General features: G+C 45.6%; 2 protein-coding genes and 1 long non-coding RNA gene across 5 annotated transcripts in view; 1 reads left to right on the top strand and 2 right to left on the bottom strand.

Annotated features, from left to right (window-relative positions):
- Positions 1 to 1,369: 1,369 nt before the first annotated feature.
- On the bottom strand, positions 1,370 to 5,080 carry LOC146543481 (uncharacterized). The gene is made up of 4 exons (XR_014886192.1): positions 4,580 to 5,080; positions 4,111 to 4,199; positions 2,896 to 2,976; positions 1,370 to 1,477 (listed from the first exon to the last, which is right to left on the bottom strand). It is a non-coding gene; the product is annotated as an uncharacterized LOC146543481 (long non-coding RNA).
- Positions 5,081 to 15,083: 10,003 nt separating this feature from the next.
- LOC146543480 (uncharacterized) lies at positions 15,084 to 18,951 on the bottom strand. The gene is made up of 2 exons (XM_085235194.1): positions 16,940 to 18,951; positions 15,084 to 16,021 (listed from the first exon to the last, which is right to left on the bottom strand). Exon 1 carries the CDS (start codon positions 18,949 to 18,951, stop codon positions 17,563 to 17,565), a length of 1,389 nt encoding a protein of 462 aa, XP_085091320.1. The 3' UTR covers positions 15,084 to 16,021; positions 16,940 to 17,562.
- TSHZ3 (teashirt zinc finger homeobox 3) overlaps positions 16,064 to 25,216 on the top strand; it is a 63,087-nt gene continuing 53,934 nt past the window's right edge. Inside the window, exon 1 of one of the 3 annotated variants that reach the window (XM_085235214.1) lies at positions 16,064 to 16,299. Coding sequence is in view for 1 of the 3 variants with exons in the window: in XM_085235213.1 (XP_085091339.1) it covers positions 18,241 to 18,280 (40 nt within the window). In the remaining 2 variants the exon portion in view is untranslated. Of the gene's footprint in view, positions 16,300 to 18,141; positions 18,281 to 19,701; positions 19,830 to 25,216 lie in introns of those variants that run through there. The other 2 variants (XM_085235213.1, XM_085235215.1) reach the window with 2 other exon arrangements.

Here is a 25,216-nt window from a genome sequence, read left to right as displayed (position 1 = left end):
GGCCTCTGTCAGGCTATGGGCTGTAAATGTCCAGGCATATACTAAGCAGCAGTCAAGAGAGCCCTTGGCTCAAGGCTTTGAGTCGTGGAAGTTGCTGAGGTTCATAGGGACAGCCCACCCTCTCTGCAGCAGGGCAACAGGCAGAGGCAGGGCACGGATTGCAGAGGACCAGGGCTGTGCTGCTTGGGGTCTCCGCATGAGGGGACGGGAAAAGTCTTTGCTGAGCTTGGGTCAGATTTCTCCCCAGTCTTCTTCCATCAGAAATTTGGAAAATTTGTATGTACTATAGACTTAGAGAGAATTACATTCCTAATGTAAGTGTATTGTAAAATTTGTACTGTTCTATTTACCAGCCTCACTCTGTCAGTTACCGAAGGAAGCATATTCTGGATTAGCTCCCTGTTTGGTGATTTTCTTTTTTCTTAGTTTCTGGAGGACTAGATATTAAAGCATGGTACATTCTCGTGTTCTCTAAGAGTTGCTATTTTTCTGTTTGTCCCAATGCTTAGCCAAGCTGAACAAGAGGGTCTGATCTAAAGATTGATTACCTCTGTGAACAGGTCCAAGTTTCATTCTTAAATCAGCCAGCATGTGGTTGATGACAGGGACAAAGCCAACCCTCATCCCTCCCTAAGCAAATCATCTTACCCTTTACTGTAGTTTGACCAGATTATAATTTCACCATTAAAATAAATGTCAAAATCTCCCCTGGCTTCAGCTGGATTTGGGTTTGGCCATCAGTTTCTAAGTGCAGATGGCCTGCTGCAGGGCTTGTTTTTAAATCCAGAGGTGTGCAAGTGCTTCAACAGCTTATAAAAATATAAATGAATACAAATAACATGTGTTCTGGTGTTGCTAAAAAGAATCATTAGAATATGGGTGTGTTTAAGGATAGATCAGGACTAGTCCCTGTGACTGCAGGTAGCTGGCACTTGTGCAAGGCTGAATACTTAAGTTATGAACTGTATAGACGATTTGGGCTCTATCTTTTCTCCTTTTTAATCTCTTTCTCTCTCTCTGTCTTTTTTTAATATTTATTTATTTATTTATTATTTTGTACATATTAAAAATGGGAAATAGAAAAAAAAAAAAGTTGTTGTTAACTTCTGCCTTTTGCCCTGGACAAAATACTGTGTTTCTGTTCCTAGAGGATGGAGTCTCCATTAAGTACTTAAGGGCTCCTGTGTAAATGTGCAAAAGTGCTTCCCTTAACAGAAAATCATCACAGCTGCACATACAAACAAAAAGGAAAGGTTGCTCAGTTTCTTTGTTGTTTTGTTGTTTGTTTTTTTTCTTTTCAACTTAGGAAAACAGAAATATCAGAACTGATCTGTACAGTTCACTTTCACATAAGTATACCGAAGAATATGGGACTGGAAAAAACCACACTGCTTCAGGCTGCTCCCTAGATTGCTGGCAACTGTACTGTGGCATAGGTACAAAATGCAGAATGGGCCCAGCTCCTCTGTAGATGTCCCTATAAACAAAAGTAGGAAACAGGGAGTTACAGAATGCCCATTTCTCGGTGGGTGAGAATTCCAAAACTTAGGGTCTTTAAATTCTTACACAGTCAACATGAAATTACGATAAGGATTTCATAATTTCGTCAGCAGGCTTTGAAAGATAGCTGTGTGGGGAGGGAGGAGAGGACTATTTGAATGCAAGTGAGCAAATCTATTTTGCATTGTTCAACCCAATGTTGTTGTTCACTTTACTTTTTTACCTTTTAAAAACTTAAAAACAAACAAGAAAACAATATAGCAGTGCTAACTTGCTGGAAAAAGCTCTCACTATGTATTTTCACCATAAAAACCAGGACTTGAGCATACATAAGCAGAGTCCCTTGGATTCTCTAACCCCTGAGACTACCTGGCTTTCAGTATAATTCAGAGCTAAGCACAGAATTGTGTGCAGCTTTCTTCTCTCCTCCCTTTTTGAGTAAACATTTCTACTCCACATTTCTGCAGAGGTGTAGACAGAGCAGAACCATCTGCCTGAGCCTGCAGAAGCCTGAAGCAGCATTGAGAAGTATATTGCTTGAAAATTAAATAGTTTTTCTATGTCATGCCAAAAACTCAACAGGTTACAGCTTAGAATAAGTGAGAATCCACCTAAGAGTAGTGCATGGCATGGCATGGCACAGCGATGAATATGGTGTTGTTTTAGCTATCTAGATTGATTGATGTAGATATTAAATGACAGATTTGAGGTTTTTGTGATTACATGCTTTATCGCTGTTGGCCCAAAAGTGGACCTTTAGTGGGTGTAAAGTTTTTGTGATGCTTGGCAAAGAATGCAGCCGATGTTCTAGCTTACGTACACTGCTGGAGAGCTTCAAACAGTCCTCTTAAAAACAGCTCTCCAGCAGGATTCTTGTACTCTTCTCAGCTAAGGACTGAGGCATGGCTTGCGCCTCAAGATCATGTTTTATATAGTCCCACAGTAATTCTTTTTCCTTTATCTCCATTAATTTTCCTTTGCCAGTTCTGGTCTGTTCTCTTCTGCTCAGCAGGGGGTGTTTTTGTTCTTTTTCTTTGCTGCTATTAATTTTCCTATAACACAACTATCTACTATATTTGCATAGCATCCATCATCGAGATACTAAGATAGTTTTCAAGTACATTAAATTCCACATTTTAAAACAGTAATAAAAGGCTTTTGCTAAATAAATATATAAAGCTGCTCACAGATCGTGCAACAAGGAAACCAAATACAGAGCTCAAGTTCCCAGAACTTGGGAGGACAAAGGAGCAGTTTACTAAACAGCCTTTTCCCAACACTCAGAGCTCTGATAATCCTTAGAGGAAATAATAAATCTTTCTCTTTTTTGCTCTTCCCTGCGTTTCTTTTGTTGTTTCTGATTTTAAAGAAATGACAAGTGTAGGTACTACTTACAAGGCAGATTCCTTGATGTTTCTGGTAGTCCAACCAAGGGACAAGATTGTGTGAATAGGAAAGGGAGGTGAACAATTCATCCTGTAAAGGAATTAAAAACAAAAGCAGAAATCCTTTGTAAGAAAAAGAGTGGCTGGGATTATAGCTGCATGCTTTCACTAATGACTTTGCAAACATTTAGTCAGAGAGAACCTGGAAATCAAGTTGCACTTTATTTAATATTCAGATAAGGACCATTCACCTGCTGTTAAGCTACAACATCTACAATCATTCTTTGAATACTGATAATTATATGAAGCAGACTCCCCTAGAGGCTGGTAGTCTAGTCTGGATTCACCTGGAATACAAAGATGAATAATATTGCATATTACATGCTCCCAAGTAGTTGCAATTTATAGAAATGTCCATTTATGCTCTTGAAAAAAAAAAAAAAAAGAAGCATATTTCCCTTGGGTTATGTTATATGGTGATAAAAATCTATGTGTGGGACTGCTTGGATTGTAACTCCTAGTATGCCTGTTGTTGATTAATTAATAAACAAATAAAACATCATATTTAGCCAGCTATCTCACTACAAGACTATAAAATAGAAAATGTTAAAAAAAAAAAAGTGTACCTTGCTATACAGAAAGATTAAGCAGAGACATGTGAAATGAGTTTCAGAAGTGGCACGCAAATGGCTCAGAGTAGATGTGTGTATACGTTTTTAAAAGATGAGGAGTGTTATGAACGTGCTCTGTTAGCTTCCTCCTTCCCTCCTCTTTCTCCCATCAGGTGCCTTGTCCTTGCTCTCCCCTCTCATTTGCTGATGGCTGATAACACCTTATCTCCACCAGGGAAGCAACTGGGAAGTTTGCTCCTTCCTCACTAGGCTGAGGGTATAATTAGAACAACGCACCTGCTCAGTCCTCCAGTGACTCAGTTAGTCTACATCCATGTCAAAATCCATGCTGTGAGGGTAATTTGATCATCTCACTTACCTTTTCATATACTTTATGTGAATAAGCCACCAGAACAAGCCTTTGTTGCTTTAGTTCAGTTTAATCTCACAAATTTGTGTCAATTCTTTGTTCCTAGAAGAATTTTATCATTTGATCTCATGCTTACACTTTAGTAGACTTTAGTACATATTTTATTTCCCTCTCTAGAATATAAAATTCCATCTTGTGTCAAAATATTCTTATTAGTATCTATTTATATTTCAGAGATACTTACAATCTTCAGCTGCTGAGAGCAGGGTCTTGTTGTACAAGATGATACAAAGGCACACAATAAAGGATTGCTGGTCCCAGGAGCCTGGCAAGCTAAGCAAGGGGAGAGAGGAAATATCACCACTGTTTTACATATGGGAAACCAGAGCTCTGAGAATCTGTGCAACTCATTGCAGTGTCACACAGCAATATTGGCAAGGGAGTTCTGTCAAAGTCCAGAATCAGTGCATACTAAAGGTGGATATAAACCCTGTTTTCTTGGCAAGCATCAATATAAGCTCAAATAAATTACAGGCAGGTACACTGGTATCATTTGCACACTGAGTATGCCAAGGCTCCCTTGGTCTCCTCTGCAGCTGTTTCTTCCCCAGCTCCATTCTTCAGAGCAGCAGATACTGCTTTTTGATGCTGTCCTCTTAGGCTCATAGAAGTTAGTCTACCACTGCTTCCTCTAGCACTTAACAAAAATTTACCTCTGGCCCTGAGATGCCACAGTGGTATCAAATCTCTCTGACTGCAGCAGCTTCCAGGCACAGCAGAGAGACACCAAAGGTCCTTTAATTTCTCCTTCCAAGCACCCAAGGAGTAATGCAATTGTTTTGTCCTTGAACGTAGCCTGGAATCTCCTGCATTAGAATACTTTTCCTCATTTAATCTGCTCTTCCCAGCAGTCCCTGTAACCCTGGGGAAGCAGTAGCAAGCAGGGGGTATTCACTCAAGACCAAGCAACGGAGAGGCACGTTGATATTCCCTGAAGACAAAATAAACCAAGGGGAAAGTTCACTGTCTTCCTTTTGAAGATGACTGAAGGTAGGAGGGGAGATTGCCAGGACTGAAGGTGGATGGCAGCTGGCACAGAGTTGCTTGCAGCCCCCAAACCTTCAAGGCCATGGCAAACATTTCCAACACAGCCTGCTGAATTCTGTTTGCAAAACAGTTGAGCTAAACTCTTTACCAATGCTGACTGCACTGCTCTAATGCTGCCTTCTGACTTAAAACCAATTCAGGCTAATTGTTAAGGATCAGATAACAGGAAAATATTTCTATTTGACAGTCTACTATTTTTCAATTGTTCCTCTGTTACATATCTAAGTAAACATTTGTTCCACTTATCATTTCTGAGCAAAAGACATGAATCATTTGACTAGTAAAACCACAACGACAGCTGTTGCTTATTAGAAACAGTCATCTTGTTCAAGGGCCTGCTATGAAGGGGTTCTTCAGGAAACTGTTTCTGCTTTTAGTGCTTTACAGTGTAATGAAAGCAGAGTTGCAGAAATTAGGGCATTTTTATTTCACTTGTGATTGGCAAAACACACAGGCACACAAAAACAGAGCAGTTGTTACAGCTGAGCTAGAAGCCTGCAAGAAAATGGAAAATACTCATTGAAGAGTACTGCTAATGATATAATAATTATCTTCTTTGCCTTTATATGGCTTTCTACAGTATAGGTCAAACAAAGTGGGTTCTAGGGGTTCCTTTGTGATTAGGTTATATCATTTTGGATTTGGGATTGGATAAATTCGGTATACTAGTTACAAATCCTCTACCAGATATATATTTTTGCCCAGATCTTAGGAACAAATTAATACTGGATTTGTAAATACCCCTAGAAGGCAGTCACCAGTGATGACAACAATACTACTTTCAGATAAAGCTTCTCCAGCCAATGGTAGAGAAAAAAAAAAAAAAGAGTTTTAAAAAGTAAGAGCAGCATAAGAGAATGCTATGAAATTGTTTTTAAATGAATGGAAGAAAATTAGGAAAGTAAAGCTATGCCAAAAGGAATTTGTAAAATAAGTGAAACTGAGGCAGGTGAGATGCAAAGATTTTTCTCCTTCTAGGATGTTGCTACAAATGCCTTGTAGAGCATAAAGGCAGAAATGTGTTTGTTCCTGTGACTGCATGAAAAAAAAAAAAAGTATTAAACAGATGCCCTAACACTTAGGCATTTTTTCAGACAAACCACTAGACTGACAAACCCAGTATGATGCCTTTATCATCAGGTTTGAAGGGAGAAGCCAAGGACAAAAAGGAGCATAGAGGCTGCACTGATCCCAGCAGAAGAGAGGGGTGGGACATTCAAAGCAATTGAGAAATACTACCAAGCAGTGTGCTCTGCTGGTAAATAGGAGCATTCGTGGTTTTGTGATTTTGTTGTTTAAATGTGTTCCAAAACACTAAATTCACTTGTAAATATTAAAGAAGAGTGGGGAAAAAAAAAAACAAAAAAAAACAATTGTGGGATTATGGCAAAAGAAAAGGAAAGTAGGACAGAGGAATGGCAGAGAGAAACTTGTAACTGAGGAGGCAAAGCTGAGGTTTATTATAAGTTAGAAATCTGCAAAACTGTCACCAATTCAATAACTGCATTCATCGAGGCTTCTAAAGATCATATCCTGCCCTTCATTCACCCTCACAGCACTCACTGATGGGAGTCAGCACTTTGCTGCAGCTGGGTATTTAGAAGTCATTTGTTCTGTGTAACATGGCCGTTCTTACTAATCTTAGTCAAGTAAGTAGTCCATCCTCATGTGTCATCCCACGGAAGTCAAATGTGCTATTAGCATAAGTGATGATTACTTATCCGTGTGAGGTCTTGTGGGGTTGGGTCTTTCAGCATTGGAATACTTGACATGGCAGTCTTTCTATTATAATTTAATAAAATGGGGCCCAATTCAGCTCAGAGGTGCCCTAGGGAATCAGCTGGACTTAAATGGTGCTTAGGCCTTTGACTGGACCTCTGCAAAGCCTGAATTTCATTGAGTGAATACTAATTACTCAGAAGGAGGGTTATTAAATTATAGGCTCAGTTCTTTACTGTTGCTCAGAGCATGGTACCTTTCGAGTGCTTGAGCGAGTTAATGTACTGGACACAGAAGAAGGTTCTGGTGAGATTGCTTTTCTGATAAAACAAGGATTGAAGAAATGTTGTTGATAATTAGAGTATTTATAGATGTTGGCGAGCAAATTTCATTCCATAAAAATACTGTACAGTAAAACCAGACAGTATATATTTACATCAAAATGAAAACCTCTCTTGGAGCTGTGTAGATGGAAAAGGTCTAACAAGATCTACCGCAAAGGTAGTGGAAATCTTCCCATTGATTTTGATGAGCTCTGAATTAAGCCCTCAGAGGACCAGCACATGTAGGGACCTTGACACATCATAGTCTTGGGTGACTGGGTGAGGTAGCGGAGTCAGTGAGCAGCTGGGATGTGGAGCAGTTCCCCCAGCCAGCTGCCTTGTGCAAGGAGGAATCAATCAGTTCATCTCCTGTGTCACAGGCTGAGCACATGATTTTTAAAGGATTACTTGTAGGTCTAACAGCTGATGTTCTCCCTCTTTTTAATTTATTTGTGCCTTATTGTTCTTCACCTGCTTTCTGACCAGCTACTGGCCTCAGAGTAGCTCCTGTTCTGTCTGAACCTTCATTCTAAAACCCTCCAGGCTCTCAAAGCATTTTCATCCTACTTGAATACTGTGGTACTTCCTTGTCACCTTTGTCACCATCTCCTTAATTCATAGATCTCCTGATTCCTAAAGTGTAACAGAGAAAGAAAAATTTCGTATCATCTTTTCCTAACCAACTCGCTCCTGCATCTGCTCTTTGCTGCACGCAATCTGCTGTAGTTACAGAGAGCGTGACTAGTTCTCTCTGTGACCTCAAAAGACTTTAAACAAACAAACAAAACAAAACAGATATTTGAAAATGTCTTCACTGATAGGAGAAAAAATATTGCTGTTAAACTCAGAGGGTTTGGCACACTAGACTATGAGTGATATAATGGACCCGTTATAGCATTTGATCTTTATTTTTGCTTGCTATTCCTATTAAAACCATTTGCTGGTTTTAGGTCTATTTCACTTTCAGCTTCCCAATCAGGTGTCTGGGAAAAATTGCGTTCATTAGCTGTTACATAAATTGTTTGCCAAATCATGCATATTAAAGGCATATATGCAGATCAGTCCTGTAAAATCACACATGTAAAATGTATTTTATACAGTGCATCACTTAGACTTATTGAAAGACTAAAATCTGCATACTAAATGGGAGGTATGCCCTCAGTAAATTAACAGAGAATCTTCATTGTCAATGTTAATCAAACAGCACTTTAAAAACTCTTCTTTTATCATTGTCTCAACAGTGTTTTTCTCCTGTTAGATTTAAAACTAAGCTCAGGCATTTTTAAAGCTTAGATCCCTTCGTAGACCAATGCCCTCATGCAACCCAAGAAAGAACGAGCCAACTCCAGCCAGCTGAAATCCATATAGAGTCAATAGGACTTTTTCTTAGTAAAATTAAAAACTTTCCAGAAAAAAAACCAACAATAAAACAAACCCCTTGCCTAATCAGGGGTTTTTAAAATCTTTAAAAAGATTCCAACATCTTTACATGTCAACCTGCATGCTTAAAATGAGGACTTTTTTATTTACTAGCTGTTTGAGGACCTGATTTTTCTTCATTTTCCCATTAGCGAGGCAGTTTAGGCAGTAGAATTCCTGTATTCCTTTCACTGGAGTAGCACAGAAAAAAAATCATTTGATTCCAGCGGATAGTAGTTGATTTCATTATCGTATTAGAGAAAATAAAGATTACAATTCCGAATTACTTTGCCTGCAGTCCACACACTAACCATATAAATGGCAATATGTGGAAAAGTTGACTACATCATAAAAAATTAACTTCCTGCAAAGATTTTCTTGAATTGGTTTCAAAAGAATCCTCCATTTGGCATCTTTCCTGTACTGAATTTCTGGAGGGTAACTGCATTATGTGCATGTAAAACATGAGAAAGGAAACGTTCACTGAACTCCTTCTTTCTGTTACCAAATGTGACTGTAGTACGTTGTTTGCGTTTAAAAGAGTTGCCTCAAAGCTAAATTCTGTGAGTATGCGCCTATATGTGCGTGCATTATAAGATAACCACTAACAGAAAGTGAAACACTGTTCTCTTTCACTTGCTGCTGAGTGACAAAGGTCGCACTTAATGATAATTTGAATATTCTGCCAGCAGCTGATGATATTCTGCCCCTGCCAAACTAACTAAATAAATAAATAAATGCTTCCCTCTCCTAGAGCAAATGCCCTGTAAGTCTATAGAAAACAAATTAGGAATGCGTTATTCTCAATGAAAAAAGTCTCCACGAAAGCTATAATTTTATTTTTTTTTTACTGCACGGAATAACATAAATCAAAAGAAGCAATAGTCTACCTTGTGTTTTGACTACTTTGACCCTCTTCAACCCCTGCCAATTTTTATCTCATTTTTGTTTAACTTTGTACATCAGAGTTTAATTTTAAACCTGGTCCTGAAGACAGTGATGTATAGGGTACATCAAGTATAGCTTAAATTACCCTCTCCCCAGTGATTTGAAGTTGAGGGGAGGGTCCTACTCCGCAGCAGGGTGGGAAAGAGAAATGGTCAGATGTTGCCCTTTGAACCTGACCACCCTCAGCTACAGAAACGTTTATGCCAGAACATCATTTATTGATTTTATTATATTTTAGGATCTCTTAAAACTGTTGGTGAAGTTTGCCGTATATTAATTTTTGACACATGCATATAAAAACAGAAATACGGGTTGAGCAGAAACTATAAATATAGACAACACTGCCCAATAAACTTACATCCTTTCACTTACAGGTTTCCATTTCAGCTGATCCTTCTGAGCAGTCTGTCTTTGGAAATAAATGTTACCCCTCTGATAAGCTAACCAATTTGAAGATTAAAGCTGCATTTGAGGATTAAAGTTTTTCTTATTTGATTATTGTTGTGTCTTGTAGCAATAGAAGATAAATATTAATAAAATGTTACAGTCTAATTCTGCTTGCTTTACCCTTTGAGCATTTTAAACAGTGAGCCTGCACAAATTAGGCAGGATTTGGCCCTTCCACTCGGCACTGCCTGCTCTGTTTTATCAGTCCACTAAGAGTAAGTCTCCCGTGAAATGTTACATGTACCCGGCCAGCTCACAAACCCACTGCTGCCACAGAAAACTCCCACTGATGGGTAGCTCTGAAAACTCACCGTCCAATTATATACCACAGAGCTATGTATGTGTTTTTATCGAGGAGAAGAAAAACCACAAGAAGCGCTCTACAGCAGACCACAAAATGGGTTTGGCACCTGTGTCTCCTCGGGGCCAAAGTTTGGGAGCTGTGTTATCGTGGGGCCGGCTGACCCCGGGGAGCGGTGCTGACCTTGTCTTGCACGCAGAAGTCTATCGCTACGGCTCCCCCGAGAGCGCAGCCAGCTGCAAACTGCTGCCATGATTAACCCTTATGTGCTGGAGATGTAACGTCAAGTCATGGTAATAAAGCTTTCACTGCATAACAGATCTCTTGCTTTGTAAATTGTTGCTCTTATCAGCTGCACTCTCGGATGTTATCCCTTTTCTGTGAAGCATGACTGCTGTGTTGCTCACTGGAAAGGCTACCGGATCTATACAGTCTGTGATATTTATTCAATTGCTTTGGAGAGCAGTGCAGAGAATGTGTTTTGTTTAAACTAGAAGTGCAGTGTGTGAAAACAGATGAAAAAAAAAAACAGAGAAAGAGAAATTCTCATACATATGAAGCAATATATTAATTAAAATCCAGAATGCCTCCAGCAGATTTGAATCCAGGAACACCAGATTTGCTATAGCAGACAACTGTGTTGTTTCACCGAGTCCAGATTCCTATTTGTGGAAGTAATTTACACCCAACGTTTGTAAAAATGCAAACCTCGAGCTTGTGACGTACCTGGACAATTACTGAGCTTTGCCATTCGGCTGGAAACAGAGCGATCAGCGCTCACAGGCATAAGCTGTGTAAGTCTTATTTTGTCATGCACTTCAAATACAAGACCTAACTGTGCTCTTTGGTTTACAGACAAGTCAGTAGGAGCTGTGAGCGTCCGTCAGCCTGCGATCTCAGCTTGCAGGACTGAACATGGACCAGATCTCAGCACCACAGAGGATCACCTCAGAGTGCTGCCTGCGTCCAGCCCTCCCCTTGCCAGTGCTTCGGCCACATCAGGGCCGTGAAGGAAGAGGTGGCCTTAACCACCATTAAAGCCGTGGGACAGCGCGATGTCATCTGTTCCAGTCTGAGAGGAGCGGGAGCCCATCTGTGCTGCTGGCATTGTGAGGGCTCAGCTCCTGAGCCTTGTCTGCACCGCACCACTGCTGAGCTCTGTGAGAAGATTCAGAATGCTGCAGCCTATCCCAGCGGCAGCTCTGCAATCCCTGGGAGCAGTAGACCTGGCACACCAGGAGCAGGTCAGTCAGGCTGCGGGTCTGGAGTTTGTGGTTGTGGTCCTTGGTTGGCCCTAAGTCACGTGGCCCATCCCCGAGAAACCAAGGCCTAGGGCCGGCCTTACTGCAGGGGTTTTGCTGTTCCCCACCAACAGAGAAACGCTCTGGGCTGGCGGTGCTCTGCTGATGGGCACCTGGCCTAGCTGCTTGAAAGGCCTGGCAGACAGATCCTGTATGGCCCGAGGCAGCCAGAGTCATGTCAGCCGAGCTGCTCTCAGTGGCATGGGGAATGTTTTCCTCAGGGCCTGCAGAGGAAAAGCACTGGGGTTGGCAGTCCCTTCCCATCTCCCTGTGACGCAGTTGTAACACCAACACCTGTAGTTAAAAAATGCCGTCAGACCCTGCAGGTCCTACGTGACACCTGTGTGTGTATCAGAGGGCTGCAGCTGTGCCCTGCTGTGCCAGCAGCTCGCACCTGCCCTCCCATCCCTTCTCCCTACCCACAGGATACTGCGGCTGCCTGCTGGTTGGTGACTCAAAAACAGCAGAAAGCAGTGAGTTTGGTGAAATTATCTTGAGGTTATTTTGTTCCCTCGTGAGGTTTGGGCATGAAGGGAGCTTCTAGTATATTAACTCCCGTTAATTTTAAGCCTCTACTGTTGATAGGATTTGCATATGGAAAGGAAGAGGATTGACCTTTAAATTCATTAAATAAAGCAAAATTTTAAAATAATTTTAGTGAAAAGCATTAGTGCGGTGAAAAATACAAGAACAAATACATAGGCATCAGTATCCGGGCTTTTGGTAATGCTAATGAGCAAATTATTGCAAGGGAAGATTTGCATCACTGGAATACGTGTTCTAGCCTCCATCCTGATGTATGTGATGTGGGGTTATCTGTGTAGGGCTCCTCTTTCAGAACACATTTTCCTCATATAAAATAGCCTCCTCTTAACTCCCACTGGGGACTGCCTTATAAATGAGGAAGCGGTCCTCAAGGGATTGGCTTGGCTAAAAAAGTGTGTTATTTAAAAACAAGAACAAAAACTTATTAGAATATTAAGCAGTATAATTAGCTCATTTCTTTTTTTTTTTTAATCTTAAAAAAAAATGTATAGCCAAGTTTTAATTAAACACGTTCACTAGATGTTTGAATTGTGTAAGAATGAGAAAATCTTGCTGTATTTTAGAGTGATGAGTGCTTCAGTTTCAGATCCTTGCTCTGAATGCTGCAGTCTGGTGCAGCTGCAGTGCAGTGGATAAGGGGATTCTCTTCCTGTCCCAGGCCCCATTCTGCCCCAGAGGGACTCAGTGAGCCCAGGAAGGGCATGGACATGTTCCCTTTGCGTGGGAAGGGACATAGGTTGCCTGTACCAGAGCTGGCTAAGTGGTCAAAGTAGTGTTGTCCCCACTGCTAAATGCTGATTTACACGTACTGAAAGGCTTCCGTTGCCCTCACAGCAAGTGATGGAAGGTATAATTGGATTAGTAACACGGCATCACTTAGGTCTGGTTGGTGAGAACTGCTGCCCGGTGGCTCCAGATCGCTGGCTGCTCCTTGGGCCTTGACCCACCTGTGGCGCTGCTTCCTTGCACGGTTCCCTGCAGAGTGCTCCGAGGTGAGCGGGCAGAGCTTGCTGCAGGCTCAGGGAAATATTGGTCAGTATTCAGCAATACTTCCTTAAGCAGCAGGGTCCAGAAATCCATCTGTTTGTGCTGGTCCTGCCCTGCCCCAGGCTCGCCCCAGTTGGACGAGGTGAAATTGGTCAGGTTCCTCTTCTCAGAGCCCCACTGATGTCATCTGTTGGATGCAGCTCTGAGCATCTGAGGTTGGTGAAATTAAATAAGGTGCAGGCATCCTTTGGTCTGTGGCTCTCTGCCTTTAGAACAATTACTCGCGGTAACCTTACCAATAGTGTATTAAGGGAAAAAAAACCTTCGTAAAAGAACTTAGCATTGGGATGGAGCTCTGCTCGATATTAGAACAATTACGAAGCAGATGCACCCACTCCAAGCAAAGTGACCTTTTCATCAAGTTGCAAAACATTAAAGGTTAAGGGATGTTTGAAAGGAAGTTAATACTTTTAAAACAGTAGAAAAAAATTGCCGTTCTTTCAAGACCTGACTGAGCCTGTGGGAAACTTCCAGTCGTAATTTAAGTAACTCTTACAATAGAAAGATGAAAGTATTTTACACTGTCTGTTTTATTTTAAAATTGGAAGCGCTTTTTAAGAGAAGGAATGGGATTTGATAACAAGAACTAACCCACGGAAGCCGCTTAATTGCGATTTTTAAGTCACGTTTCTTTCTCTCTCCATTGTGTACCGATGACACGAGAACAAAGAGAGCGAATCAATGCCGGTGTCACACTTGTTCAATTTCCACCTCTCTCCTGACCCGGCCGTGCCAACCGGGACCCGCCGATGCTCAGTGCATCTCGGCCCAGGGCACGGGCGGATCGCGGGGCCGCTGCTGCGCACGTCCCGCCGCGGCGGAGCGGCACCGGGCGCCAGGGGCTGAGCGAGGTCCCTTTGGTGACAGCTGGACGCCTATTTCTTTTCTTTAGTATTTTTGAGAGAAATTTGCCTGTCTTAAGGCAAACGCTATATGCAAATTAGTAAAATAGCTGCCTAGGGAAGAAGTTTCTGCGGGAAGAAAGGAGGGATCTGGCAGGAGAATCTCCGCGCCGTGCTTTTTCCCGCTGCAGGATGTATCCGGGCACAACCAAATCTCCCTGCCGTGAGGTCACAGGCGCTCTCAAGGGCACGGCCGCGCTTGCCGGGCAGCGCCGACCCCCGGGTGATGCAGGGAGCAGGCGGGGATCCCTTTCCCCCCGCTTCGGCCCCACCGCTGCCTCCCGCCTCTCCCCAGCGCCGGGGCTGCACGGAGGAGCTCCCCGAGCCGGAGCGGGGCCAACTTCGTGCGGGCGGGCTGCGCTGAGCCCTGTGCGCACAATGGCTGCGGTTGGCACACGGGGGGGGGGAGCGGGGCAGGGGGGAGAGAGAGAGTTTCGGGCTCTGTAACTAATTTTCATAAAGGGTTTTCCTACTGCCCAAGTGAACACATTACGCTACAGTAGCTCTGAATGGTATCGCTCCTTTCCTTCAGAGCAGCGACTGATTGTTTCTTCAGAGACCCCCAAGTCCTTTTCAAGGGGGAAAAAAAAAGAAGTGATAATTCAGCGGGACGGCACCGCGGCGACAGATCTCAGTGCACCCCGCACCGTCCCCAAAAACTGCTGCTGTGAGAGCGGAGGCGGCGGGCGGGGCGGCCCGGGCCGGGCGGGGCCGAGTGGGGCAGCCCCGACCCCCCCCCGGCTCAGCGGGCGGCATCAGCCGCGGCTCTTCACGGCCGCCCAACTTCAGCTCCGGACGCAGCGGCTGCAGGTCGCGCTCCGGCTCCGCCGCTGCCAGGGGAAAGACCGCGGGGAGGGCCGGGCCGCGCTGCCCCGCTCCCCTGCGCGGTTCTCGCTTTGCCGGTGCGCAGCCCGCGGGGCTCCGGGGAGGGGCGGGCTGGGGCTGAGGATTCGCTCCCAGGGCCGGGGGAGCTGCCCGGCCCCCGTTGGCCCAGTTTTGGCGTTCCGGGGTGCGATGCGTGGCAGAACTGGGAAAGTCCTCTGGATAATTTGCAGCCAAAACATCTGGTTCGTTACAGCGCAGCTACCGGACTGAGCCAAACAAACTTTGCTGCTGTGTAAATTCACTTACCCAAACAATTTACATTCAAGCAAAGATTTTAGCCCGAAGAAAAACTTTTATTCATTTGTACTCAGGAGGTTTGGGAATTCGTAGGCATTTAAAAACAATTTTGCTCTAATAAAGTTATGTAGATATTACAAAATGCCTTTGTTCTCTCCTCAGATAATTGCTGCCGCTGTAATGGTTATTGACAACGCTTTGTATTGCACAAAAGCCGAGGATCGTTGTCGGGCGCGGGCAGCCGTGTTCTTAAACAAACTTGGCAGAGGCGCATCCGTCCCGGCAGCGCCGACGCGCGCCGCTCCTCCTTTGTTCCGCACCGGGCGAAGGCGCAGCGACCACCGCTCACTCGGGGGGCACCGGGCTCTCCCTGCAGCTGGCGTTGCCAGCGCTGCCGCCCCGCTCCGCGCCTGCAGGGGGGCGGCTGAGGGCCAGGGCCCGGCACTCGGTGCGCCCCGCGGTTACCGGCGAACCCCCGCCCTGCTCGGGGCTGAGCCAAGTTGGCGAACTTAGCCGGGGATCCCCGCTGGCCGCTGCCGCGCTGTCCCGTGTGCGGGGCTCCCCGCGGCTCAGCCGCCGCCGCCGTGCTCGGGGAGCTGCGGAGCGGACGGGCGGTGGAAGGGGAAGCGATGGAGCTCGGGGCGGGCGCGGTGCCGAGCGGGCGGGACGCTGAGCGGGGGTGGTCGTCTGACGGTGGGAATGGGAAATAATCGGTACCTGGCTTTGGAACTGCCGGGAAGGGCGAACTCAGCTCCGAGCCTCGTGTGCGGAGTCTTTGCAGATAGGGCCCGTGCAGTCATCGATTTTGTGCGTTTGTTTTGTAAGCGTTATGTTTGTAAATGTGACACTTAATACAATTACGGGTTCCGGCCCTCTGAAATAGACCATGACCCCCGGAGAAGCTAATGCACTTGAAGGACTCCGCGTTTCCAGCTGAAATCCGTCCGATCGGAAGTTCAATAGATATTTCTTCCTTAAAAAAAGAAGGGGGGAGGTGAGGGGAAAGTATAGTTACCAACCAAACAGTTCCGCGGCTCGTTCGGGCTGCGAGCGGGGCACGTGTGTGCGTGTTTGTGTGCGTGTTTGTGTGCGTGTGCGCGCCCGCTGAGCCGGCCCTGAGCGCGGAGCTGTCTGTATGGGGTTCGGGAGGCTCCTTGGCGGCTGTTCACCAAAATTTGACTTTTTCCCCATGAGCCCCACTGCCTTCCCGGGCCTTAAGAGAGCGAAGCGCGAGACTGGAAGCTCGGGGAGGTGAGCCCGGCTGGGGGGAGGTAGGCGGACGGAGAAAAGTTGCCGCAACTCGCAGAGCCCCAAAGTGATGTTCGGCGATTTCCTCGGGATGCTCCGCACCGACGCACGGAGGGGCAGAGCGGGGCTGCGAGGGCCGAGCGACGCGTCCCAGGGGCTGCGTTCAGCGCTTCGGGGCAATTTCCTAATTTTTGACTCCAGGAGGGAGAAAGGCAGCGCGAGCTGAGCTCAGCACTCAGCTCCCCACTTCCACCGCGCTGTCACCGCTCCGGAACGGAACGAGCGGCAGCGCCGATGGGAACGCGGGCGGACAGCGGGCCCGGCCCCGCGCACACACGGACACGCGGACGCGGCCGGGACGGAGCCAGGCGCCGCGCTGACAGCTCGCCGCGCTGTTCGCCACAAACGTTTGGCTTCTCTCGGCAGTATCAGGCTCCCGTGCACTACAGAAGCCGGCGGTTTATCTTTCGCTCTACGCTCCGCGTTAAAACCACCGTCCCGTGACCGCCGCCGCTCAGCCCCCGCCCCGCGCACCGAACGCGCAGCCCGGGGGGCGCGGGGACGCCGTATCCACAGCGTGCGGTGCTCGGAGCCACCGCGAGCGCGGAGCAACGGGGGCGAGCGGAGGTGCTTTTGATCTTACCGTAACACTGAGATCATCATCTTTTTTTTTTTTTTTTTAATTCCTCCCCGTGAACTTTAGAAAAAAAAAAATTTGCTACTGTTTTTTTTTCTTTTCTTTTCTTTTTTTTTCCCCTCCTGCTGCCAATATTCCGGGGCTGCGGGAGGCGGCGGGGCCCGCCGTGCCCCCACCCCATCCCACCCCATCCCAGCCCAGCTCCGGCCCGGCCCTCCCGGCGCAGCGCGGCCCCGCCGCCGCCCAGGAGCGCCCAATCGAGCCCGCAGCGCATCGATCCGCCGCCGCTCGCCGAACGGAGCGCGGTGGCGGCTTGCCAGTGAACTTGGACCAAAAAAAAAAAAAAAAAAAAAAGAAAAAAAAAGGAAAAAAGAAACGAAAAAAAAAAAGAAAAAAAACAAAATGCTCCAAAAAGAGAGAGAAAAGAAGGCGGCCTGCGCGCGGGCGCCCCGCGGAGCGGTGTGAGGGCGCTGCCCGCTGCCGCCCCGCGGCTGAAGGCGCTGCCGTTGACGGCCGCAGCGCCCCGCGCCCCCCCGCCCCGCCCGCCCGCCCGTCCGTCCGCAGGCGCCAGCCAGGTGGGAGCCGCGGTCCCGGAGCGGGGCCGGGCCGAGGTGCGGGGCCGCCTCCCGTCACCTGGCGGGGTCGGGGCGGGGGGGCCGGGCCGAGGGGAACGCGGCGGGCGTGTGCGGAGCGGGGGGGCGGCGCCGAGCGGAGCGGCGGCGAAGTTGGGCGGCGGAGGGGGGGTCCGCGCCGCGCCGGGAGTTGCGGGAGCGTGGCGCCGCGTCCCTCGGGCGGGATGTTTGAGTGACGCTGCGATCGTCTCGTTTCCCTTCAAGCTGCGCCTGTTGCCGCCGCCGCTCTTCCAGCGCCGAGCCCGGAGCCGCGGAGCGCCGGCTGCAGCTCTCCGAGTGCCGCCCGGCGCTGCCGGCCCCATGCCGTGAGCAGCTCCGCGCCGGGGCAGGCGGAGGGCGCGGGGCGGGGTGCGGCGCCGCGGGCTCTCCCCGGCCCTCCCGCCCGCGCACCTCTTCGGGGGGCTTCCCCTCCTCCTTCCTCCGGGGCGATTTGTCAAACTTCCCCCCTCTTCTGCCAGCAGCAGCAGCAGCAGGGCTGTCCTCTCCTCTGTGCCGCCTCCTCCGCCGCCGCCGCCGCCTCCTCCTCCTCCTCCTCGGCATCGTGCATGCACAGCAACAAAAAATATATCCCCGACCCAGCCCTCGAGCCGAGACTGGAGCAGCGCAGCGGATCTCTGGGGCTAAAGCAACTCTTCCCACCCCCGCGCCGAGGCAGCCCCCCCCGCCGCCCGCAGCATGCCGAGGAGGAAGCAGCAGGCGCCCCGGCGCGCAGCAGGTACGGAACGGTGCGGTGCCGTACGGAGCCGCCGTCTCCGCTCGCCTCTCCCCTCCGTCCCCGCCGCGGCCCCGTTCGCACGCTGCACGCCCGGCTTTGCGGAGGAGCTCTCGGTCTGACGGCTCGATGGCGGAGGGGGGTGAAAGGGGGAGGGTATTTTCTTTCTTTCTTTTTTTTTTTTTTTTTTTTTTTTTTGCCTTGGGGTTGCAGGGGTGGGGGCGCGTGGAAGCACTGTCCCTACTTTGGTACCCACTTCGCTGCGTCCCCAACTCTGCCCACCGGGTGCCGGCAGCCGCGGTGCGGGCAGGGCTGTGCACGCGTAGGGATGTCTGGCTGCCGGCGCTGAGGGAAGGAGCCCAGTGCTGTCCGCTTCCAGCCCGTACTTTGGCACCTACTTTGCTTCCATTCTTCTCCATCCACTTCTCTCTCAGACAAATGATTTGCGAAAGGCAGCCAAAATACTCTATTTTATTTTGTTTTTCTGTAAAAGAAGATAGGATGTGTATAACTGCACGGCTTGCGTGAATGAAGCAGTAGAGTCGAGGTGGTTCGGGAGCTCCGCGGTATGAGTTGGAGCTCCGCGCCCTGAGTGGGGTCGTCCGCCCAACTTTTACGCTCTGCTCCTGTCTCTGGTGCTGCTCTGCAGCTGCGGGCCGGACAGCCACAGCCATGGGCCGGCTGCGTCCTTGGGCGCTCCTCTGCTAATCTCAATGATTCGTTCTTTATGAGCCCAGATGAGAGGCTGCAAAGGAAACCAAAGAAAAAAAAAAAAAAAAAAAAAAAAGGGGGGGGGAGATCTGTGCATTGTCAAATGACTGGCGAGTGTTTCTGATAGTGCTTTTACAACTTCCTCCATTTCTTGTTTTTTTTTTTTTTTTTTTTTTTCCAGAAATACTTTTTAGGGCTTTGTCCTGATGAGGCTTTTTGTTAGTTTGTTTTGCTTTCCTTCTGCCAGAAATGTCAACTCCTGTTAAACTTATGGAACATTTTCTGGAAAAGCTGAATTGAAAAGAATAAAAAAACCAAACAAACAAACATAATTTTACAGTAATTCTTAGCTGGGGATATGTGGGCTGGAAAAGGTTTCCTTGGCCTGTTGCCATCCTTGATTTGATGGCTGATTGATCGCCTGTCATCTGGCTGCCTTTGATCTATTCATTCCCGATAAACATCAATAAATCACTTGCCATGGTAACGCCAGGGTGGGTGACGTCACACGTGGCCTGTCAGCTCCCTGTCAGTGCAACTCCTGGCAGCTGTGCCACACCGCCAGGACAGCCTGCCAGGCCTGGGGTCCGCAGGTGACACCGTACCTGCACCTGGAGCACGGCCATGTAGGTGTCTGGGGTCTGGTGGCTGCGGTGACACTGGCGTGGCTGTAGCTGAGCTTGTGGCCTCCTCAGGCAGGGAGCCCTGCAGCCCGGAGCTCCAGGAGTGGGCTGTTCTTGGAGCGGTGTGCTGGGAAGTACCGCAGGGCTGCTGACAAGTTCTGTGAGCAGTGCTCTCTGAGTTCAGTAAGCAGCAGGAGAGGCAAGGAGCACCCCAAACTGTGAGTGGCTGTCCTCACTTCCCTTCTTCTCTTCTCTGGAGTACCTGTCTTCGTCCGGTACTTCTAGCATAGAAAAGTGTGCTTTCTGGCAGCCCAGTTCCCTGCACTAACAGTTAGAAAGTTTCTGAAGTTTGCAAGTCCGATAGTGATACGATGTAGCAAATAATATCTTAGCCAAATGCTTAATGTTTTTAATTTCTCAATCGTGTCATCGAGTGACACTTGTCAAATTAATTAAAAAGGTGAACTTTTTCTAGTATTTGGAAATTTCTGTTTTGTAACGTTAGTTTGGTTCTGTGAATTCTAGCTCTTCCAAGTGCTTGGCTTGTTCTCCAAACGGCGGTGCTTTACGTTGGGCTTTCTGTAGGCTGGGAGAAAATGCTTCTGCACTACAGAAGCATTCCGAGGTACCTTTATTCCTCTCTCTTCCACTTCCCGTCTCTTCCTCCTTCCTCAAATGAATCATCCATGATGTGTGATCTTTCATATTTAGCAGAAGTATAATCTCTTTAAACTTTCAGCTTTTTGATAGCAGCATTAAACATTTAGTATTGTGTATAATTGCTTCCCACTGAAATGCTGCTTTATTGGTCACATTGGAAATGTTACTTTTTCTAATAGCAGCAAAAGCTGCTGCTGCTTTTTTTTTTTTTTTTTTTTTTTTTCCTTCCCCAACACGTTAAAAACAGCAAAGAAATAACAGGTTAGTTAAGAAATATTCATTACAAAAACTTGACTGCAGGACTAATAGGAGATGGAAGAATGGTTTTGCTCTATCAAAATGACCCGTCAAAACGACTTTGTTTCATATTTGATTTAATTGTCTCTCTCCTGACAGGCACATTCATCAATAGCTTAATGGTCAATCAGAAGTTGGCAGAGTGAGTGCTTTCATTCTTTCCCATACACTAGCTTTGGCTTTACTTTATCAAAATGCCTCTGCCTAATGGATATGGGGGATGTAGAATGACTGAAGGGCTACTTATTTGAGAAGAGTGAAAAAACAAGAACATTTATGCTGTTGATAAGTGCATGAAGATAAATAAGTGAGCTGTACGAGGGGTTTTATTTTAAGACAGAAGAAACTTACTTTTTTTTTTTCCCCCTTCTTTTTGGCTTCAGAACTGCGAGTTATAAGGTTCATGACTGCTTTTGTGGCATACTGAGAGTGATGACAAATTGATTGCTTGGTACTGAGAGAGAAAAAAAGGTGGTGGAGGGGGGAGAATTAAAGATGTCTGCTGATTGGTAACTCAGGAAATCCAGTCCCCAGCAACCTTGAGAATACTCGAGAATTTTTTTTCTCCAAACTGAAAGGTCCGCTCAGCCATAAAAAAAGAAAAGTTGTTTTGCCAGCTTCATTAGTGTTCACCTAATTAGCTGTAAACCTGATGGATTCCTGACAGCTTTAATGATTGGAGATGACAAGCTCCACGCAGTGTCATCCAGCAGAATTAGGTTTGCAGCTAGTTTGATGTAATCAAGTTGATATTACACAGTCCTGGTTGCCTTTAGTTGTGCATTAACTCAATTTTCTGCTGCAGGTGACAAATGGGCTTTGGTACCTGGATAATCATGTCATAGGAATTAGGGCCCTTTTAATGGTCTGGAGTAGAATAACAACAACAAAGAACTCTCAGCAGCGCAGAGCTTGCAGACATAACAGACAGGTGCACAAATTCTTTATGTCTAGCCCAAGTGTTAACACCACACTGTAGAAGACTAAAGCTGTCTCTGAGAATCAAGAATCTGTAAAAATGATAATTTCAGTTTGTTTGCTCTGAGGCTCAGGTGAATATCGTAGATAAATTTGGGGGGGAAGTCAGGTGTCGCAGTGCTTTTCCACACCTGGTAAAGTGAGGGGGGCGATCAGAATTGCTGCTCCGATGGCTGCTGTCATTTAAGGCAGAAGGAAGAAAATATTTATTAGTTAGAGACGATTGGCTAGCAAAGCTAAGGTACTGCATTAATAGAGGCTAGTCTCATTCGTGCAAATAGTAATTATGTGCTCTTAAATTATAGCTTTCACTCATAGCTTTTTTAGAAACCTATCTATTTAAAAGATCAAGAAAATGTACTTTCTATTGACAGAAATGACTTAATACATATTCTGGATACATATTAAGCTCTTTTGAAGGGAGACTGGAAACTAACAATTTGTTGGAAACGGACTTTTTTTTCTTTTTTCTTTCTTTCTTTTTTTTTTTTTTTTTTTGAATGAAACAATTATAGCTTTTTAGGCCCAGACAATGACACTGAGTTTCAACCCTCTGGAAAAACAAACAAACTTTTTTTGTTTTTTTTTTTTTGCATCTTTTTTTTTTTTTCTTTTCTTTTCTTTTTAAACACAGCATGGTTTAAACCTTAGAGATACGTGCGCACTTCTTAGGCTGCTGCCAACTTCAGTGCTTACGTCCACAGGGCGCAGGCGGTCGGGGTGAACAGCGGAATCCATGGCAGCGCTTTCTGAGAGCTGCGGAGCGCTGCCACTTCTCGCAGACTTCAGGGCTCCTCGCAGTTTATCAGCGCCTCCAAAGCGAGGCCGGGAGAGCGCTGCAGGAGTACAGTTGTGAGCTGGCACGAAGGTTGTGCAGCCACATTTCCAGGCAGCTCTGAGTTCAGGAAGTTGAATGCTTTCTCTAATTTATGGGAATTGCTTGCCACTACATACATACCCCAAAAGTAAATGTAGCGATAAAGTAGACTACCTATAAAGGTACTTGCAGCGTCAGCCCTTGGTGCGTTATTTGCCTCCAAACCTGCCACATATTTCTCTGTTGGACAGAGATTCTTCCTAGCAGCAAGCTGACAAAATGATTAGTTATGGCTGTCCTCTGCTTCTTTTTTTTTTTTTTTTTTCCAGCAAAGTGTGAGGAACAATGCAAAAAAAAAAAAAAAAAAAAAAGGGGCATAAATATAAAAAGGCCTGATAGATTCCACTGAATATCCGTCTGGAAAACAGAATTTTCCAGAATCAGCTGCCATTTCTCCCATTAGCTTGACAGCTGTCAATTAGGGCTTCAGTGCTCTCCTGGGCCACAGTTTATTGCGTGCGGTTGATGTTGTCATTTTGTTCTCAGTTTTGCCTTGAGCACTATCATGAGCAGGAGTGAAATAGTCAATAACTGATGTATCAGCAGTTATTTCTTAAATTGGCTTACAAGTCTGCATTTTTCCTCTTTTTACTAAAGATTGTTTTGTAAAGTGATTAGAATGAATTGTGACTGCTGCAGGGTTATGGGAAATGCAGTGAAGCTAGGGTGAGTTAGCAGGATTAGAGTGGTTCCTTTTTGTCAGTGCTGCTTCCAGGATTAGTGGGAACCGTAGAGAAAAGAGCACCTTTGGGCTGAAGTGTGTCAACATTTTGGAGTGTGCTGTGTGCACACTTATGTGCAAACACATGGTGCTGGATGGGGAAGGAGAAGGAAGGTTTTGCCGGAACGTGAAGTAACCTTACGTGTTATCTTTCAGAGCAAGCCTTGTAGCTACTGGCTTTACGATATGGTAATCCATATTTTAATCCAGTGTCAGGACTGCTTCCTGGCGAATCCAGATATCGATTGTCAAATTTTAATAAAGCCCTATTTACAAGGTACAGCTAGGAGATGAAGCATTAAGATGCCTGAAGCGTTGCGTTGTCAAGTGTGTGTGTGTGTGTGCGTGTATGGCTATGATACAATACCGAAAATAACAGTTCCAGAGTGATCGTGGGTTATCTTATCTGTGCAATACTTCAGCATCGTTTACCAAACAATCTACCTCAGGTGTCTGAATGCGATTTTTTTTTTTTTTTCTTTTCCTGTGTGTGGGTTTGTTGTTTTTTTTTGATTTTTTTTTTTTTAATTTGGTTACGCCCAAATTGTGGTTTATCAGCTTCGAGTTAAAAATGAAAGGTGAATACAATATATTGTATTTGGTAACAATGATATGGACTGGTACATCCAGACAGATAATATGCAGTTGTAATTAGACTGAATAGACAGGCATTCATTTTTAAATTCTTTGACACATGCATAAAATAGTCATATAATAAGATAAGATGACAATTTTATGTTAGGTTGATAAAGTGTCCCGATACATGCATTTAAATGTCTGTAAGCCTTTTTTTATCCAGACAGATTAATTCTAGTTTCCAGCATTTGCAGTTAGACATTAAATTAATTTTAAAAATCCCACTAAACAATGGCTGTGTTGCATTTTTTATTGTCATTACCTAAAGCAGGAGGACTGAGAAAAAAATCCAATTGATTTCTCTTGTTTTCGGTATTTTAAAAAATGCATAAAAATTGGCTCAAAGGATTTAAAGCATAGTTCACGAGAGACTGTGTAGTAGTTTTCTTAAGTATAATGATGCAGGATAGAACATTGTTAAGGGCTTGAAATTGTTTGTTACCGTTTCCATAAAAAGAACTGTAAGATTTGAGTAAGTAGAGCTTAATTTGAGGCTGTGAGATTTAATTCTCCTGAATTTCCCTGATCTGGCTGCTGAGAGGTATTCTGGTTATCTCAATGGAGAGACAGCCTGCAGAACTGAAACAGTTCTCAGTGCAAGCATCAACTTTAAGATATTTTTTAGGAAATGTTCAAAGGCTTTTTCCCCAGGGGCACAGGGAGAGTGAGGAAGGAGTTGCTGGAAGAGCATAAAATATCTGCAAGCCCTTCGCCAGTTCCATTACCTGCCTTGGGCGGACAGTAAAGGTGCAACTCCTCAAGAATAATCTAAGTTCATATTTTAGACTTAATTATAAATTATTAATTAATTCTGTCAGGACACATGTTATTAATTATGACTCTCTCTTCTTCATTCAGAACAGCTGTTGGGAATCGCTAAGCTCACTGTATTTGTTGGTGTGGGAGTTCACCAAAAGAAGAACTCTTCCTTCCCAGCTTGCCTCACCACTCGCCTCTCGTTCTTTTCATGCGAGGGATTATTTGTAAGCAGCGAAGCCAAACTTGACATTGGTTGGAATAAATACAAGTTCCGAAGTGATTCAGTGCACTTGCAATTAGTTAACGTTTTTATGGGAGTGCCTGTCCATAAATAATTCTCCTTTTCGCGAGGCTCTGTGGTGGTACAGAGGTCAGAAGGGCGCTGGTGAGAGGGGAGCAGGGCAGCTCTCGTGCCCTTCCCAGGCTCCTGCCAAACTGGACACATTAGTGCAGGGGAGAGGGCTGGTTTATTATTCGTTTGGAATGATTCAAATTCATTTACTTCTGATATTTCCATCATTAAATTGAGCCCTCTGTTTCAGTTTCTTATGTGTTCTTTGCAGAATGCATGTTGCATAAAATAGGCAATTTTTAATGAACAATTTAATGTAAATGGGTTCTGAATTTAAATTAATATTAATGAAGCTTTGAGTGAATTTATTTTGCATACGTAAAGG

This window comes from Meleagris gallopavo, chromosome 13 (assembly GCF_905368555.1).
Source record: "Meleagris gallopavo chromosome 13, MGAL_WU_HG_1.1, whole genome shotgun sequence".
Lineage (NCBI taxonomy): Eukaryota > Metazoa > Chordata > Aves > Galliformes > Phasianidae > Meleagris > Meleagris gallopavo.
This window is presented reverse-complemented; position numbering and strand designations above follow the sequence as displayed.

What these genes read in the sequence shown, in the direction of transcription:
- LOC146543480 (XM_085235194.1), bottom strand. Translation starts at nt 18,951, where the DNA reads ATGGCTGTGGCTGTCCGGCCCGCAGCTGCAGAGCAGCACCAGAGACAG.